General features: G+C 34.7%; 1 protein-coding gene and 1 pseudogene across 1 annotated transcript; both read right to left on the bottom strand.

Annotated features, from left to right (window-relative positions):
* Positions 1 to 127: 127 nt before the first annotated feature.
* On the bottom strand, positions 128 to 2,770 carry LOC112324075 (xanthotoxin 5-hydroxylase CYP82C4-like; annotated as a pseudogene).
* A 4,681-nt stretch (positions 2,771 to 7,451) lies between these two features.
* LOC18104963 (probable transcription factor KAN4) lies at positions 7,452 to 11,135 on the bottom strand. The gene is made up of 6 exons (XM_024584702.2): positions 9,937 to 11,135; positions 9,701 to 9,777; positions 9,436 to 9,472; positions 9,020 to 9,188; positions 7,826 to 7,925; positions 7,452 to 7,706 (listed from the first exon to the last, which is right to left on the bottom strand). Exons 1-6 carry the CDS (start codon positions 10,406 to 10,408, stop codon positions 7,533 to 7,535), a joined length of 1,029 nt encoding a protein of 342 aa, XP_024440470.1. The 5' UTR covers positions 10,409 to 11,135; the 3' UTR covers positions 7,452 to 7,532.
* Positions 11,136 to 18,719: the final 7,584 nt, after the last annotated feature.

Here is an 18,719-nt window from a genome sequence, read left to right as displayed (position 1 = left end):
GTCAAGTCAGATCAATCTTCTTTTTATTTTTTTTTAATTTGAAACGGTGTAAACCTCGGGTAAGCCAAATCTCATCTAATATCTATCAAATACAAAATAAGACATTGTTCAATCTTCTCCAGTCCACTGTAATCAATATTATTCACCATACCAAACACTAACCAACCAACCTAAAAAAGACACAAATTCGGACAGCAGAGACTAGAGCAGTGCTTGAAATATAAATGGACGTTACAAACTGATCGATCAAGATAAGTTTCCACACGATGCAACAGGCAATAACAAAGTAGAAACAATTATTAACTACCTGATCCAAAAACTCCTTTGTTTCCTTAAAATTTAAATGGCACATCCAACCTTCCTTCAGTGCTCGGTTCAATAGCCATAGAGCTTGGGAGGTAAGCGTGGGGTAAGAATAACCTCTAATGGGGTAGCTTTTGGAATGGTTAGACCTGAACTTTCAGTCAAGTCAACAGGCTGGTCCATTGGGGTAGCCAATTCAAAAGAGTGAAGAAGACGGGCAAGTGTCAGGTGAAGGACTTGGAGTGCAAACGACACACCTGGACAGGACCTCCTACCAGAACCAAAAGGAATGAGTTCAAATTGCTGGCCTCTAACATCAACATCTCCATGGCTAGTGAGAAACCTCTCTGGCAAGAATGCAGATGTTTTTGTCCAAACTCTCGGATCCCTTTGAATCTTCCATACATTTACTATCAAGCGGGTGCCAGCAGGGACATGGTAACCAGCAACTTTGCAATCCTCCATTGCTTCTCGGGGTCCTAACAAGGGACCAGCTGGATATAGTCGGAGGGTTTCTTTGATGATTGTTTGTAGATAAACAAGATTCTTAACATCTGAATCTTCAACTTGCCGCTCCTTGCCAACATGGAGGTCTAGCTCTTCTTGTGCCTTCTTCAACATGTGGCGATTGTTCAGAAGTAATGAGATGGCCCAGGTTAGTGTGCCTGCTGTGGTGTCACTACCACCAAGGATAAGAGCCTGCACAAAATTATGAACTCAAAAAATTCAGTCATTATCTTCACCTGGAGGAGTCCTACGGACATTTTACAATACTTCGTGAGCATGAATTATGAGATTAATATATTCCAACAACCACTTTATTTAAGTGTAGGCACAAAATGTGAACCATCCCAATTAAAGGTAATCTAAGATGAGAATGGCAGGGAAAACCTGAAATCTCACTATTGGCAAACTCCAATTCGCAATTAGTTTTTTTATTCTCATCAACAAAAAAAAACATTGCTTGAACTGGCTCTGTAAATTGTATTCCATGGTTATTTTGCATATCAACTTACTAGGCAGGTAGACTTGATGCTGGTATTTGCATCATACTGAAAATTCGACAGTTGGCCTTCCTCCTTAAGTGACAACATCACATCGATGAAGTCCTGCTCACCCTCATCCTTGATTCCAGCAGAAACTCTCCTTTGGCGATGTTCATCCAGCCAAGCCAGCCTTCGAGAATAGCATCCAACTCTTTGGCTGTATTCTTCATTGCCCTTTCATGTCCCTGCAAATCTAACCACCCAAGAAATGGAAGTGCATCTGAAACCACAAAAATACCAATCAGACGAAAGAACTGATTAATCGCCTTCTGGCACCGTCTTGCCTCTCCATCGTCAGAAGCGGCAGCAGAACCAAAATAACGCTTTCCAGCCACCATTCTGACGACAACATTAAGTGTCAAGTCTTCTAGCCATTGTTTAAGTTCAACAACCACAGAACTGGAGCTATTGTTAGCCCACGAATTGTATAGCTCCCTTATCCCTATGTCAACTTCAGAAGCTCGAACATGCTTAAGCATCTCAAGCCGTCGGTTAGAAAGAAGTTCAAGAGTTGCGATCTTTCTCATCTCACGCCAGAAAGAGCTGTATGGAGCAAATCCAAAAACAGCATAGTTGTAGCCCATATGCTTTGCTGCAACTGTAGTCGGACGTGAAGCTAGCGCCTTGTCATTAATTGTGAAGCATTCCTTCACTACCTCCCAACTACTCACCACAAAAGCCCGGCGACTGCCGAGACGGATAGTGAACGCTGAACCATGCTTATCAGCCATTGCTCCAAGAGTTCGGTATAGAAGCTGATCACCCCCACCTAACAGATGTAGATGGCCAATAATTGGCCATGCTCCAGCTGGTTCAGGAGCCTCTTTAATTTGGTTACCTTTAATACTGTTTTTTTTAGTCAGTGCATTGTAGAGAAGTATGCATGAAAAAAACAAAGCAATCGCAATTAATTGAGGAGAAGGATCCATGTTCTATAGAGAGATGCACAATTGTGAAACTGACATCCCAGTCAATTTATAAGCCACCTCCAGACAACAATTCAACTAAATTCAGCAAGAAGCAGGCCACTTCCAAACAGTTTGTGGCAAGGGCCATGGCTTGCCCTGTGAAGTACGCATGGAAAAAACAAAGCAATCGCAATTAATTGAGGAGAAGGATCCATGTTCTATAGAGAGATGCACAATTGTGAAACTGACATCCCAGTCAATTTATAAGCCACCTCCAGACAACAATTCAACTAAATTCAGCAAGAAGCAGGCCACTTCCTAACAGTTTGTGGCAAGGGCCATGGCTTGCCCCTGTGAGCGAGTGTGTCTATGAGAACAGAAAATTCTGATGTATGCTTTCATAATAAATTATCGATCCCCATTTCACTCTTAGTAAGGATTTAAATTTGTTCTGTTTCTCCAACCAACATGTTGACAGATGACTTCTTGCAAGGTGAGAAGAGAAGTTGAAATGCATACGATATCATCAAGTCACTCAACTCAATCTTGCATCAAAAAAAAAAAAAAAACTATTAGGTGAAATAGTTTACTCTATTCTAGACATTATAATTATTGATCCACAATGACTTTGTTTAGTATATTTGATTAAAGAATCTTGTAAGATGATGCTATACAAAAGGTTCATTGTTCTTGGTCAGTGGGTTCAGTTTCTTCACAACACAGGTACTACCTGGGGAGTGAGAGCTGGTCGGCAAACATGACTGATATGCAGGGATCATGCCCACTTTAACATGCCACTATGTTCTTTACATCAGGTTGATTGCTGCAGATACTGCAATGCAATAAAATCTAGGAAATAAATTTCTTTTCTATATTCAAAGCTCATGCATGTGAGCTACTAATTTAGCGAAAATCACAATGTGGAGAGTTATCATTAAATTAATGACAGTGTAAAATATAAGGCGTTTAAGAGTTAAAACATTCTCTTACAACTCACCCACAATTGCCTGCCTTTGTTTCGACAGTGAGCTATATTTTAATGACATTTGACTATAGCCAGAACATAATGTTTTTGTTCCATCAAATAAGAGGAAGTATATTCATATCTGATAATACCAAATTACCAATTAAAAAAAAAAAAAAGGAGCCCAAAGAGCAAGTTGTACAGTCTGGTGTGGTGGGGCTCGGCCCAAAACAGCAAACCAAACAGCAAAGTTGTTTAGTCAGATTTGATGGGCTTTAGCCCAAAGGATTGGGTTTGGTGGGAGTTGACTCAAAAGAAAGACAGGACATCAAGCTATCCTTCCAGGTGTGGCGAGGCTCGGCCCAAAACACCAAACCGAGCCGCAGTTGCAGAGACGCATTCAGTATGGCATCACGTCACCTACGTGGGCTTACTTGTCTCCCCAATGAATATATATCTTTCTTGCAATATAGTGCCTGCACAGCTTTATTTGCACGATATAGGTAATTTAATTTATGACTACTCCACACAGTAATCTTATGTGATTAAGGTTAATAAATATTTAGGTCATCAGTTAATAAGACACCACAGGCCACAAAACATCACACAACAATCATAATATTGCAAAGCATTTGTAATACCGTTTTACTAATCTGACTTGTAAAAATATTGTAACGCATTTCTTGGGTGGACAAAAATATAGTAATTTTCTGATTTGCAAATTCCCATATAATACATCCACTTTCTTCATTTTATTTTATACCAGATTTTCTTTTGATTTATACAAGTTTCACTCGATAGTTGAATCAACTCAATCTATAATTTCTCTACAATCTAAATTATGAGTTGGATATGTTCAACTTGTAAGTTTACGAATTAGCTAAATTTATTGATTTTTTTTAAAATTGATGGGATCTCGAGGGTTAATGCACCTAATCACTAGAAAATTAACAAAATCAACTCTCCAAATAATTTAACAGCAAGTTAGGTCTAGATTAATAGATAACTGAATTAATCCATCGAGCAACCGATTTGATAACCAAGGTTTCCGTTTGATGGTTATGGCGGTCCCAAATTTCAACATTGCAACGTATAAGAAGGAGAAAAATAAAATATATTAAAAAAAAAAAAAGGGGAGGAGGAAGAAACGTTGAAAGAGTGAATTAAACTGAAGATGGTGGAAGAAAGATGTGAGGCAAACACAGGTACACATGTTCTGTCACAAGATCTATTACAAGATATCATGTAATGATGCGGGTTGTAGAAATTCAAGGAGGATACCAAAATGTCTGGATTGTCTGGGCTATTTGTTTCTGAGCTATAGCCTATAGGTAGGTAGGTAGGTACCTCAAAAGAGAAATTTCAAGCAAGAGACAACCCCCTTGATGATTGTTGGACCACGCTTTCTTCTTTAATTTGTTTTTTAAAAAAAAAGAGAAATTTAACACAATTTTAAGAACAAATATATATTATTTTAAATTCCACAGAATTAATATTTAAAACATAATTATGTGTTGGACTTGGAGCAAAAAATATAAATTATTTGGCTAATAAAACTATTATTTTTATAAGTTTATTGGGTATTACGGTTGAATATGAATTTTAACTTACGTTTTAAAAGTATATTTGAAATGTAAAAATATTAAATTAATAATTTTTTTAGTATTTTTTTTTATGATTTTAGTATGATAATGTCAAAAATTAAAAATAAATAATTTATTTTTAAATAAAAAATATTAAAAAAAAAACACTATAAACGATGACATCAATCAAACACTGTATAATTGAATAAAATGCAGACGCTATCCCAATAACAGATGATAACTTTTTCTGTTTTTTTTTTTTATCATTTTCACCCCGGTGACATAATTAACTGCATTGCAGTTACCCTGAATTGCTTCTTCTTTTTTTTGGCTGCCGCCTGCATAAACTGTAATGAGCAAACGATGAAAAATTTTAATTTTTATATTTTAAATTAATTAATATTTTCAGATCATTTTATTATACTAATATTAAAAATAATTTTAAAAATTTTTTAAAAAATATATGCTAGCCCACCCCAATCCTAAGTGCACATGGTCAAAGACGAAGAAGGCTGGAAATAGGAAAAGGGAAGACTGGGCCCCTAAGTCAGTCCAAAATATTCGTATAGATTAACCCATTAAATGAATCAAGGAGTCATGGGCCAAATGGTGATATTAAAATGGCGTAGCTGATCCACATCCACATTATTGTTATCTACGTGGTGGTCCTGTCGTAGCTCATCAGTCAGTTTTGGACTGTAAACAATAAATGTGAAGTTGAGGTGATGGCGAATTGACAATGCCACCACCATCTCTAATCCCAACTGGGAGCTAGACGTGCACCGTGCGCATGGGTGAGTGGATGAGAAAGCCGAAAAGAAGGTTCCATCTTTTTAGTCTCTATATACTTTCTGTTCTCCATCTTGTCTGCAATCAAAATTCAAAACAAGCGACACAGCATCAATCATTGTGGATTGACAATAAGACACTACAAGTAATTGTTGGCAATTAACTGTTTCTGTTCTAACTTTTATGACATTTTTGGGTGGATTTTAGGTAAATCTTACGAGAAATTGTAGCTTCAAGTTTTAAAAATGGTCCCAGAGACACAGCTACGTCGAAGGAGAAGACGTCAACAACGCTAACGTGCCTGCACAGTTAATACATATACACCTTGACATTCGACAATATATCAGTACATGCACATGCATGCTTTTGAAGCTTTGTTTCCTCGATGGATCAATCACAATACAAAAGGGCCATTCAAACTTTAAACCTTTCGTTGTTGCTGCTGAGTACTGCCTTGTAAAAAGAAGCTTAAGTTCAAGGAAGCAGAAACATTTAGCACACGCAAATGCAAAGGATTGCACAGTAGTCCATTTTGGCCCCCCTCTTTGCACACAGTATCATCGCTCGAAGATGGCAATGACTATGACAGATTTTATCGGGTCAATGGGTCCTGGGAATTTTTAGGTATTTTCAGGTTATTTTTTTACCTTTGATCAAAGGTCAAATACACCGGTGACGGAACAATATTGCACACTCAACATACAAGTAAATGATGTCTCTTCTCCAAGTAACTTATCAATCCGGACCCTCCGTGGGTACTATGGCATGGGACAGGCAAGGACAAATTAACTAGACCATGTCCCAAAATTATAATATGTATATTTCCATGGTGATAATTGTTGTAAATTTGTTTTAAGTAGAAAAATTATGAGTGAATGAGATATTAATTTAAAAAATCTCTTGGTGTTTTTGCTTATAGAATTTTTAATTTTTTTAGATTTAATTCTTAATTTATGATAATTAATCAATGATTGATAATGGTGACAATTAACTCTTATTAATATTTCAATCTTTTAGCTTCTAAATTTCATAAGGGATGAAGGAAGAGTTTAACACGTGAATTTTTCAGATTTTAATACATTTTTTTTTATCTTATGTTTTAGTGTTTTATTCTCATTTTATACTTTGGTTTTCTACTAAAATCTAGAGCTTGAATTCATATTGTAGAGAGATAATTGAGTTTTATATTTTTTTAGTTCAAAGATCTTGGTTTAGAAATGCATCTAAACCAAGATGGTATTGTTGGAATCTTGAAAGGTATATTGTATACATCCTAGTTGCACAGATAAAGAAAAATAAAATCTTAAGGATAAATGATTCATACTTGAAAACAATAAAATATTCATTACTTAATTTAAAGTGTTTTAAAAAGTAAGTATCATTATTTTAATTTAAGCGTAGTTGATTTAATTTTTTTTTTATTTTGAGTGTATAGGTTCATATTACATGTCTAAACGCTAGTTTTTCTAAAATATCTTTTATTTAGCATGTATGAATCCATGCTAATTATTTTTTAACTACAATCTTGTTATAATAAACTAGGCATATGTACATATTATTCTAATATATTTACACCTTTATCTACACTGATATATTAAGTCAAGGGACATCCCGACAGTTAGAACTTAGGCACTTCGATTAAGAGGTGCTATATACGCACAACCTTTAACGATGATGGGTGGAGATTTAGGACATGGTGAAAGCTACTCCTACTTTATAATTAATTCATGGTTTTTTGAGCATCCCGTTGGAAGGAAAATCTCATTATCACAATTAATTAACCATATGATAAAGTTGTCTCCTTTTTTTTTGTTTCCGCCCTTTCACATTTGAGACAGAATCCAAGAAACATGGAAGATGCATAAAGATTAGTAGATATGTGGTCCATTAAAAGGAGGATTAGATAAATCATAAACTCATAGTTTGTTAGCCTGATTAATTAACACTTGAGAAGGGTTAGCTCATTTGTAGTTTCAGCATAGTCCAATTGCCAACTTGGCCTTCCAAGGGTGAACTCTAGGTTAAGCAACATATCTGAAGATGACGAGGAGCTAGAGTCCAATCTCTCCTTCAAATTAGCAGCCATGTGGAGGGCTTCCGCGTGTCCGTCCTCCTAATTAAGGATAGAAACAGATAATATTATCAGCTAGAAGTTAATTAGGAAGATAATTGATATGTGTGTGTGTGTGTCTAATCCATGATTTTTTTGTTTTTGATGATAAAGTCATATACCTTAGAATGGTCATGTGCTTCGACATTAACATATGTCAGAGCCTCAAGACTTGATATATTTTTCTCATCTCCCTCCAATATTGATGATGGCCCTGAATTTCTGTTCAAAAAATCACCAAGAAATCAATATTTAATTATTACTAGTGAATACGTTAAAACAAATAATTGTAGCCAAACAGGTGTCTCCTTTCTCTCGTTTCTTTTCCTTCTACATGTGAGGAAATAAAAAATCATGATATAATCAATTGAGATTTAGGTATGCATATCTAGGCTCACCTACTTGGAAGATTTTGATGTGCAGTGGAAAATCAATGAGAAAAATTGTTCAAAGTTGAATACAATATGCATTAAAAGCTCTTAGAACAAGAAGATGTGAAAGTTACTGCAATATCCCAGAAGTTAAATCATACTTTTATGTTATCAGCTACTACTAGAGAAGCAATTTCACTACATAGTATAATTTTTGAAGAGAGGATTGATTTTATTTTTGCTTTATTTCTCTTATGTCCTGAGTAAGATAACAGATATAAGGTCATATTGTATAGTTCAGAAAAAAAATATTAATCCATACTGAAGATTCAAATACGGGAAGCAAAAGTCAGTCTTCTGGTTTTGAATTGATTGTCCACGGGAATAAGTAGTCAACAGAAACCAGCCATCGATGAAATATTAATGACTCGGTGAACTATAAACGTTAACATGACTATTTGAGGTTCTGAGTTGTGCACTGGAAACCAAACCAAAGAACCCTTAGAATAAAGTAGCATTGAGATTGCAACCAAGCCCTTGACTTTTTACATACATTGGGATGAAGAAACATTCATAATCTAACGGATGAAGAGCATGCTAGGGCGCGTATATATTGCTATGAAAGGTACACGTACGTAAATCATACACTTAACCTAGAAACCCTAGGCAAGCTTCATTAATTATGATCTGTGTAGAGACTCTATTAGTGAAACCTATTGTCTACACGAATAACTAAGACAGAACATGTTGGACCAAATTGAAGTTCATACCAAAGGTATTTGTGTGAATGCGTGCATGTATATATGTTTGCGTTGATTTAATGCATTCATTGAATATGGAATTGTACTTTACCGTTTTAAAAAATTTTAGAGGATAAGATGCACCTTATTGTGAAAAAACAAAAGAAGAAACAAGAGATAAGGAGGAAGGAGAAGCACAAGTGACCTTTGATTTTTTTGTGTAGAAGATAGTGGTGGTGGTGGTGGTGATGGTGGTGGATTATTGAGAGGTTGAGGAAGGTTGTTGGCATCAGCTTTTCCACTAGATAAACCTAAAGCGTCCACCTCAAGAATCCCTGCCCTTTGGCTCAAACCCATATCTGTCAGCTCTTGACCTGCAATCATCATATATTGAACCATTGCTCCAGCTTTATCAGACACTCAGAAAAATAATTCATATATGGACTGATTAATTCAGTCAGTCAGATCCCAACAACATATATATTTTTTAACTCGAAAAGAGTAAATCAAATTAATGATAGAGTTTTTGGCCACACTTGAATCACCAAGCTCTCTCTCTAGCAAGACAATTATTTCACGGAAGAGAGTAAATATCGAGTTCTTAAGGACAATATAATTTACCTGGTCCTCTGTCAGTGCTCTTCACTGTTCTATACATCTGCATGAACACCCACAGGAAAAATGAGAAAAAGTCCACATTGTTAAGATTACTTTAGAGATGCCCTTTTGTCCTTGCCCCTTGTTTTCCCTCCCCACTACGAATTAGTCACAGCAATACACAGATACATGTAACGATAAAAGTGCTAAAACAAAGTTGAAAAATCTTGAAAATCTACTAACAAATACACAAATTCAAGGCAATGCAGATTCAACACAGTAACCCCACCTGCAAGTGACTCTTCACATGAGCTAGGGTAAGATCCTTCACATTCATCAACTCTAAGACTGATTTTGGTGTTGCTCCTGTAACAATATTCGCCAAGAGAAGGTGTAAACTTCTTCTCTTTTATATCAACAAATAATCTCTACTATCGTGTCAAATAATTAAGAAGAGGAAAAACACAGGAAACAAACTTCAGATGCAGAAATGTACTAGTGAGTGCAAGTTTTTAAGAATATTACTTTCATGGCCACCAAGAAGCCGGACCGCATGAACAAAATGGGCATGGAGAGTTGTGGTCCATCTCATTCTAGGAGCCCTTACGCTTCTCTTCACTCCATTAATCATTCTTGCACTTCTCTTGAAATTACGCCCATAGATTTGGGGTTGGTGGTGGTGGTGATTAAGATTTCTTGGTAGTTGAAGTGTTTGAGAACTCAAATCTGCCATATCAAACCCTAAGCTCAAAGTTGGTTCACTAGGACCAAGATTATAACTCCTTTCTTGATTGAGAAAGCCATTTTCATGGCTTAAATCACTTCCACTACTACCAGAATCTGTAGTTGAGCTCCTATCACTGCAAAGGGCTTTTCTTGTTAATCCTCCATCATAGCCCGTTTCTTTAGCTTCCACTGATGGCGGGCTGATCTGCAGTGAAAGATCAGGAAAAGGTGATACACTTCTCATAATTATGTGTTTTGAACTTGAGAACATGAAGAAGACGGGGATCTATATATCAAATTAAGCCAGGTTTGGGAGTGGCAAGGGAGATAGAATGAAAGAGTTTTAAAATAGTACAAATAAGGAAATTGTAAAACAGAAAGCAAGTGAATAGGTGAGATCTTTGAAGGAAGAGCTATGGGGATAAGCAGCTTGAAAAGAAAATGGGTCGTTGTGATTATATAATGATTATATCATGAGTGCCTTATGATTTGCATGGGTGTTGAGAGATGAATATATAGAAATGTTAAAGTAGAGAGAACTCGAAATGATCAGTAGGCTAGCTTTCTTTCAGTAGGATCACTCTAGGGTTGATCCAATAGAAGATCAGAGAAAGAAGTATAAATAGTGAGGTGATTGAAGGCATTGCAGAGAGTGATCAGAGTAGTAGTGAGAGAGATTAAAAAAAGGTGAACGAAAAGAGAAAGTAACACAGTCTCTCCGGGGATGATGGCCTAGATGAAAAGTTTGAAAAAAGAGAAAGTTATGTATTTAAGGATGCAGAAAGGTCAGAGACATTTCTTCAGAGAGAGCTGGAGGAGGGGACCTTTTTTCTTGCCTTAACTTTTATAATTGACAATGAATAAAAGGGAGCTTTGCAGAGGATATATTAATGGTGGTGTTTGCAGGGAAAATGGATGGAATTTGAGATAACAAAAAAAGTACTGTCAAGGTTTATTGGAAGGGAATTGAGTGAGTCTAATTGATGATGAATTCTTTTTTCTTCTTCTTTTTCTTTTTTGTTTTCTATCTCTCTCTTTCTAGCTAGCTCTCACCATCTCTATACGTTGATGGATCGTGACCCTTCTAGATTCCCTAGAGCTACTCCCTCCTTATGTTTCCTCTATAAGATTTTTATTTTAGATTTTATTTTAATTTAATCAATGGTGATTTCCGTGAGCTTTTGCTTCAATGAGAATATTCCTGTTTTATTTGGCAGGCCCAAATTAAAAAATATAATAATAATGAAAAAAATTCGTGTTCAAAAGCTGCAATTATGGCCTCTTCCATGCTTATTCTTTTATTAGAAAGTTTATGCATTAGTTATTTCCCCGGATTTTTTAAAAAATATATATAGATACAAGGAGGAAAAAAAGTAACGTAGAGATATTTTTATTATTTTTAGAGTCTTTTTTTTTATAAAATATTTTACTGGAAAATATTTTTTAGATTTTCCGTGTTTGTTTTTGGAAAATATTTTTCTATTTTTGTTTCCATTAAATATTTTACAAGAAAACTTTTCAATATAGATATTCTATATTTAACTTTCAAATTTAGTTCATTGGATGAAAAATATTTTTCGCTCATGAAATTCTACAAAATATTTTATGAACAATAATCTATATTACAATACCATCCAAATATTTTAACATTTACCTTCATCTCACTACCACCACCTCTTTACCACCATGGTCATCTCACAATCACCTTATCTTTCACCATCACCACAGCCACCAAATACCTTCCCCACCACTTTCTCCTTCACCATTGAAAAATACTTTACAAGGAAACATTATATATATATATATATATATATATATATATATATATATATATTACACAAAATAAACTGATACTTAATGGATTTTGGATTTGATTTCCTCTCTCCTCCATGTAAAATATATAATTAAATGCCACCACTAGTTATTCCTATGCATCATAAATTTTTCCTGCATTTATCTTTGTGTAATTAATAATTAAGAGAAACATAATTAAAAGCTAAACAATGTCTCGAGAATTTAAGAACTAGATGTTCCTTTCTGAGGACGTCAATGGAAATTTATCAAACTTAATTAAATAATTAATACAAGTCATTATCATGACACGGTAAGGATTAGCACGACCGATCCCTTTCCTTCCTCTAAAAAGAATAGCACAATCAATTAATTAAGGTTTTGATCATTTGCAAAGACTTGCATAAGAAAACATCGAACACAATTTGCTCTAGCAGTTCCAACCCAATCTTAATTCCCTTTGCCTAAACCGACCATTATTTAGCCAGCTCGATCGAGTCAAGTCAATCGAGTGTTTGTCTTTTGTCCGACTTCACAATGGACACAAGATAAGCCACGAGGAGGAAGGGGAAGACTCTCTTTAGGTCTCTTCTAGCCTCGGTGCGCACGTAGCAACTAAATTGTCGATAAATATCGAGCTGTACACGTGAGAAGGCCCTTTCAAGCAGGAAAATATACTAGTCTAGTAGGAGGGATTAAAATTGAAATCGGTAAGGGGAATTGTGAGAGAAGAAGGGTGTCAGAGTGGCTAGGGTGTCCGGCGACACCAGGGTCGCAGACCCACATGCAAAACTCTCTCTGACCCACTTTCCCTTTAAATTTCCAAAAAAAAGTTGATACCCCACGCGCTTTAATTTCTCCAATTAATGCCCCCATGAAAACCTGGGTCAAAATTATTGTACGACCAACCGAGCTTTTGTTTGCTTCGATTATAAGAAAAAAAATGTAGTTTCTTTTATAAATAGAAGACTGAATTTAGGGTCTGATCCAATTTAGTGCTCCTATCATTGAATTATAGGATTATTTTGCAAGTCATTATATCAGTATCTATCTATATTATTTTTGTTTAAAACGACTTTATTTTAAATTTTTTAAATTATTAGTTTTTACTTTGTTGATTTACTTATTGTGTTACTATGTCACTCTAGTTTTAGTTTTTATTAAGTTAATATCAAAACAATTAAAATAAAACCTGATTGATGTTATATTTTGTATCATTAAATCTATCCATTAAACCGGGTTAAATAACCATGGTTTCTATATTTTAACCGGTTTGGTTTCTATATCTTCACCCTCCATCATTTTAATAACAAACCTCTCAAATCTAAAAGTTATCGTAAGTGTTTGGCACTGCGGTTGGAAAGTATTTTTGAAAAATTTTAAATTTTATTTTATTTTTTTTGCTTTAAATTAATATATTTTTTATATTTTTAGATCATTTTGATATACTGATATCAAAAATAATTTTTTAAAAATAAAAAATTATTTTAATGTGTTTTGAAATGAAAAGCACTTTGAAAAACAACCGCTATCACACTCCCAAACACTCTTATGCATCTCTTTTGCGATTTTTTTTCTTCAAATCTCATAGTATCGTGGGATTCTCATATTTTTCATACTAAAATCGAAGATCACAAGAATTGAAGTCTATGTATCGCGGTCATCTGCAATGTTTCCTTATAAAAAATAAAATGATTCATTTAATATTTCTATTCCTAAAACAACACGCGGGCTTCCTTAAATCTTGTTTTTTTTTTCTTTCCAAATTTATAATAATTTAGAAGTTCTTGCTAGGTATCAAGTTTATGCGTTTGTACATTAATATTACTGTGATGTTGGGTCTGTGGGTACTTTTGTTGGGTTGAATGGAGCTATCATCACATAATTTACATGGCTATTGGATGGCTCCCTCTTGCTTTATTTATGATTATTGTAATGTATACAGCTTTTGAGATACAATCTCCTTTTAGCAATACGAGTATCAGTTTATCATCAACAACAACATACCTAGAATATGGCATTGAATCACTGGTTGAACCAATAAACCATCGATTGAACCAAAAAATACCACGATCCAACTCCTTAACTACTTCCTTATCCAGTTTGGTTCTAAAAACATTGCTTGTAGTGGTAATAGTGAGGTTATTTTTATATAACTTTTACAAATTATTTAGGTTGTTTTTGAACTTTTACTACAAAAAATTAGAAATAGTTGGTTAGAAATAATTTTTAACTTGAATCGGAGATTTGTTATAAAATTGAGTCAATCTTTTTATTTAATAAAAAATTTTAATTAACTTTCGTGCTGACAGATCAAAAGTCTTTCATTTGTGTAATAGTGGCCTCAGTATGATCAAACTCAAATAAGATTTCTCCGTTGAAAAAAAGAATGAGAAAGCAAATGGTGACCGGGAGAGGAATAGAGTTTGCCTGTGTAATGGGAAATTGAAAAATAAAATCTTCCTTTTGGATAATAAGTGATGGGCCTTGGTCCAGATAAAAAAAAAAGTTTTATTTAAAAGTAAGCCTAATCTTTGTTTTTTTTAAAAAAAAAAACTCATTGATGGAATGAAAATTAATATTACCAATGGATCTCGGAAATCTAAACGATCGGAGAAGTTTTCAGTGTATGATTTTGGGGACACTAATTACTAATTCATTGATTGAATAAAAATCGATCTTACTAATGTATATATCAATAATATTCTTCAAGTAATTATATTCAAGATAATTGTTTTTTGAATTAGCAATAAAATAGCACACACAAGAGCTGGCACTACAAATCTAATAAAAAGAACACTACTTAGCTTGCTAATTATAATTAATTCTTTATTTGATTAGGAGTCCAATATCTTTGTAATTAAACAAACAAAAAAATCTAGCCATTAAATTTTGGGCATGATTTGAGTACATAAAAACAAATCCTGGTGGGTATAGAGCACGGCAAATTAAGCTTGGTATTTAGAAATTAAAGAGGCGCGTGGCAGGTGAGAAATGGAAAACGGAGTGCAGCCCTAACGTTCAATTCATGACCACCGTGTAGTATTTGTCTAATCTGTCTACCTCCAATATTCCCTCTCCATGTCCAAATATTCCATGGCTAAACCCAGCTGTGGAGCCCCTCCCCAGGCGTGGAAGAAATATAGTATAAGAATGGAAAACATACCATATTCCTCGGCGTCAACATGGGGTTCCCATCACGTGACTTATGGACGTGACCTTGTCTAGGTTATATAGTCTCTTCTCTTGTTCTCTTCTCTTGTTCTTTCTTTACTTTTCTCCAACCCCCGTTTAAAATGCTGAATTCTCTATTTGATTATGCTCGAAAACCCATGCTTTGCTTTTCATAGTTTGTTTGTTTATGGGAATATTTGATGGCAATAACAACAAGATGATTACTAGAAAGTGTTCATCATTTCTAAATTATAGTTTTCGAAGCCATGGTCAGCGCCTGATGCGCTCTAGATTCACCGGGAAATGAAATCTTTTTGTATATCTTGTGTTACTTTATTCGGGCTAATAAATTCTCTATCTTTCTTTATACGGATTACTGAATAATCAGTTTGTAGTATGGTAATATCCGCTCAACATGTCTCTCTATGGATCTCTTGTAATGTTGTCAAATGCTACGGCTATATTCCATATTCCATGTGTTTGTCTTATAAGAACTACCCCCCATGCACCACCTCTCTCTCGTATACTACTATATTTAAAAGCTTTTGCATTGATTTTATATCTTTCCCAGAAAACGACTCCATTCTTTTTCACATTGCAACAAAATTAAGCTAAAGTTTAGACTAGTGGGTACCCATGACCAGCAATTCGTAATGAAGGTACCTAGCTCCCCATATACCACCCTTTTGATCACTGAAACATGGCTGAATGGGTTTTTGATCAGTGCAGACCAAGCAAGGACAGACATATGTGTGCAAATTGAAATAAATTATCGTGCGATGAGTAGCTATATATATATATATATATATATATATATATATAGAAAATGATATATACCTTGTTTAATACTTAAAGTGTCAGGTATTTTTCTTATATGATCAGTTGCCTAATTAATGAGCATATTTGGACAGCAATTGAGTAGCGTTCACTTTTGGTTTTGAGCAGAGATGATGACTTCAATTACAAACCCATTTTTTGTCTGTTGATACGATTAAATAATTACATGCCTTTTTGGAAGAATATTAGCTTGTTCATGGTGATTCATGAGATCAGAATACTGGCAGGGTTGCTTTGAAACTTGGTTTTTCACCTTCTCCCACTCCTCGAGTATCGAAGAGAAAGACAAAAAAGAAAAAAAAAATAAAAAAGGATGGAATCACCGAAATCAACGCAGTTTAGGCTGACGTGCTCCACGACATGCATGGAATGAACATGGTTTTACTAATTCCCTCCACCACCAGATTGTTTCGCAGCAGGTTCGGAAGAATTTCTCTGTCTTTAATTTTTAGGAGTATTACCCATTGTTATCGGATCAGGTAAAATCCCGGTAATAGATTGGTCGGGTCAATCCTAAATCTTCTTGTTTTAGTGAAACAACGTTTTAAAAAAATTAAATTGAAATAATATTATCATTTTGAATAAAAATTAAAAAAAGCAATATAATAGACTCAATTGAATATCAAATGTGTTTGACTAAGTCATTCAAATTCAATTAAGTCAATATTCACTACTATTTAAAAAAATAAAAAATATGGCTAGAATAAAGCTTAAAGCCAACAAGTTACATACTGACATATCAAATTGATCAAGTTTAATAATTATGGTATTTGTCAAATCAAGATAAAAAGATACCCTTATGAAAATAGTAAAGAATTAAGACGTATGGCTGTCAATGTTAACAGCTAACAACTACTACATGGTCCAAACTCGGTTCAAAATACTAAAAAAAGTTATTTATTGGTGAACTTAAAGGGGCACTTGACACTCTTTTGGAGGAGCATAATTGAAAGCAACGTTTTGTATCACAAATGAAGATACACAGGTACCCACGCGCCACCAGAACAGATGATCAGAAATTCAGCATGGCAGTTTCAGGGACCAGGCAAGGGCATCCGTCCCCAAGCAATTAGTGGGCAATTATATACCTATGATGAAGTACAAAGGTGTCAATTTATCTGCAATGAATTGGTTTAAAGTAGATCGAAGTCAGACAGCCTCGATCGGAACCAATTGATCCTGTCTATTTTTCTAGCAAATTTTGAATTAAGTGCTAAGAGTTTTGTATGTTCTTTTTTAAAAAATTTTAATTAACATATTAAAATTATTTAAATAATATATATATATATATATTAATTTAATATTTTTTAAATGAAAAAAATAAAAAATAAACACTTTAAAAAATAAAAATTAACACAGTACAAATCAACATCACTTTACATAGATGCCTCCCTATATATATATATATATATATATATATATATATATATGCCTCCACTGATATTCAAAGTGACAACAAATTATTTAATCTCCAGAGAGTGAGTTTTTGTTGGGTACTAATGGGGTCAAAACCCAAAGGAAAGAAAAAAAAATGTCTCCAAAGAGTTGGTCCAACAACTAAATTCTCTATCAAATTAAGGCAAAAATGAAAAATAAATAAATAAATTCAAATTATATAATTACGGAAAATCCCCAACCATGGTTTTAAATTAGCAAGTGAACAATTAAAAAGATACACAGGACGAGGCTACTGCAGAGTCAAGACCTATTAGATTACTTAATTGACTGTTTATTTAAAAAGGGAACAAGAATAGGAGAGAAGCAAGAGAATAATTGAAGGGTGGGGACACATACACAATATCTTCAATGAATCTTACGACTCATTCGACCCCATCCAGTCAATTTTATTAATGTTAGCCACAGATAATTATTGCTATTCTACTTCAAATGAAATTATAAGACTATGCAGCAATTACAAGGTCGGTCAAGCCATTTAATGCATATTGGATCCTAGTTGGCACTACTCACTAGTAGTATAATAAGACCCGTCCCGGTCGGTCGGCAAATTGATCCAGTGATTTACAACTCGGAATGTCCTGGTCGGTCGGTCCAGTGATTTGCAACTTGGAATGTCCCAGTCGTCGGCAGATTGATGCAGTGTTTTGCGACTCAGAATCTAGTTGGAAAACTGTAAATAGAAAAAACAGGGTTTTTTTTATTAGATATTAAAATTTAGATATGTTTACCTGATTTATTATGTAAGTTTTGAGTTAGGTGTTATACCTATACCTGCTTAGCCGTAGCTAGAGAAGGGTTGTTTTTTCTTTGCCCCTGAAAATTTACCAATTTTTCTCTCCTCGGATGGGGTTGCTCAGGTGAAAATGAGATTTCGTTAGAGAGATGTGAACAACAGGCACAAATTTTACATTCCCACTGCCACAGTACATTGACTACGTTGAAAGCCCCGATATATCCTCACCGGGTTGAGTGAACTGAAGGTGATGGATAGGTGCCAAACTCCTGCTGCCAACATCAATAACCAGACCAGTCCATTCTCCTTCGACATCAATTTAATTTATTGGAATTTTAATGCAGAGAAGAAGGTACATGCACAGTTCTTTTTATTAATCTTTTGCAGGAACTGCAAGTAGTGGAGCCATGAAAATTAAATTTGACAGGGCCGGGCCGGGCCGTGTGATGTAAAAGTCTAAGAACCAATCTCTGAAAAAACAAAAAGTTGAGAGGTTATGTCTGGTGCATGATTCGTCGAGTGAAGAAAGTTGTGTTTTACTTATAATTACTAGTGGTGTACGTACGGGGGGGGTGGGGGGGGGGGGTGT

Source organism: Populus trichocarpa, chromosome 14 (assembly GCF_000002775.5).
Source record: "Populus trichocarpa isolate Nisqually-1 chromosome 14, P.trichocarpa_v4.1, whole genome shotgun sequence".
Classification (NCBI taxonomy): domain Eukaryota; kingdom Viridiplantae; phylum Streptophyta; class Magnoliopsida; order Malpighiales; family Salicaceae; genus Populus; species Populus trichocarpa.
Note: the sequence above shows the minus strand (reverse complement) of the source record. Positions and strands in the feature narration are given on the sequence as shown.

Bases quoted from the DNA above. Each gene is read 5' to 3' on its own strand.
- LOC18104963 (XM_024584702.2), bottom strand. From the start codon at position 10,408: ATGTTCTCAAGTTCAAAACACATAATTATGAGAAGTGTATCACCTTTT. The intron at 9,778-9,936 runs GTAATATTCTTA...ATATTGTTACAG, and splicing joins GCTTCTTGGTGGCCATGAAA to GAGCAACACCAAAATCAGTC. The intron at 7,926-9,019 runs GTCACTTGTGCT...TTTTTTGAACAG, and splicing joins TCTACACAAAAAAATCAAAG to AAATTCAGGGCCATCATCAA.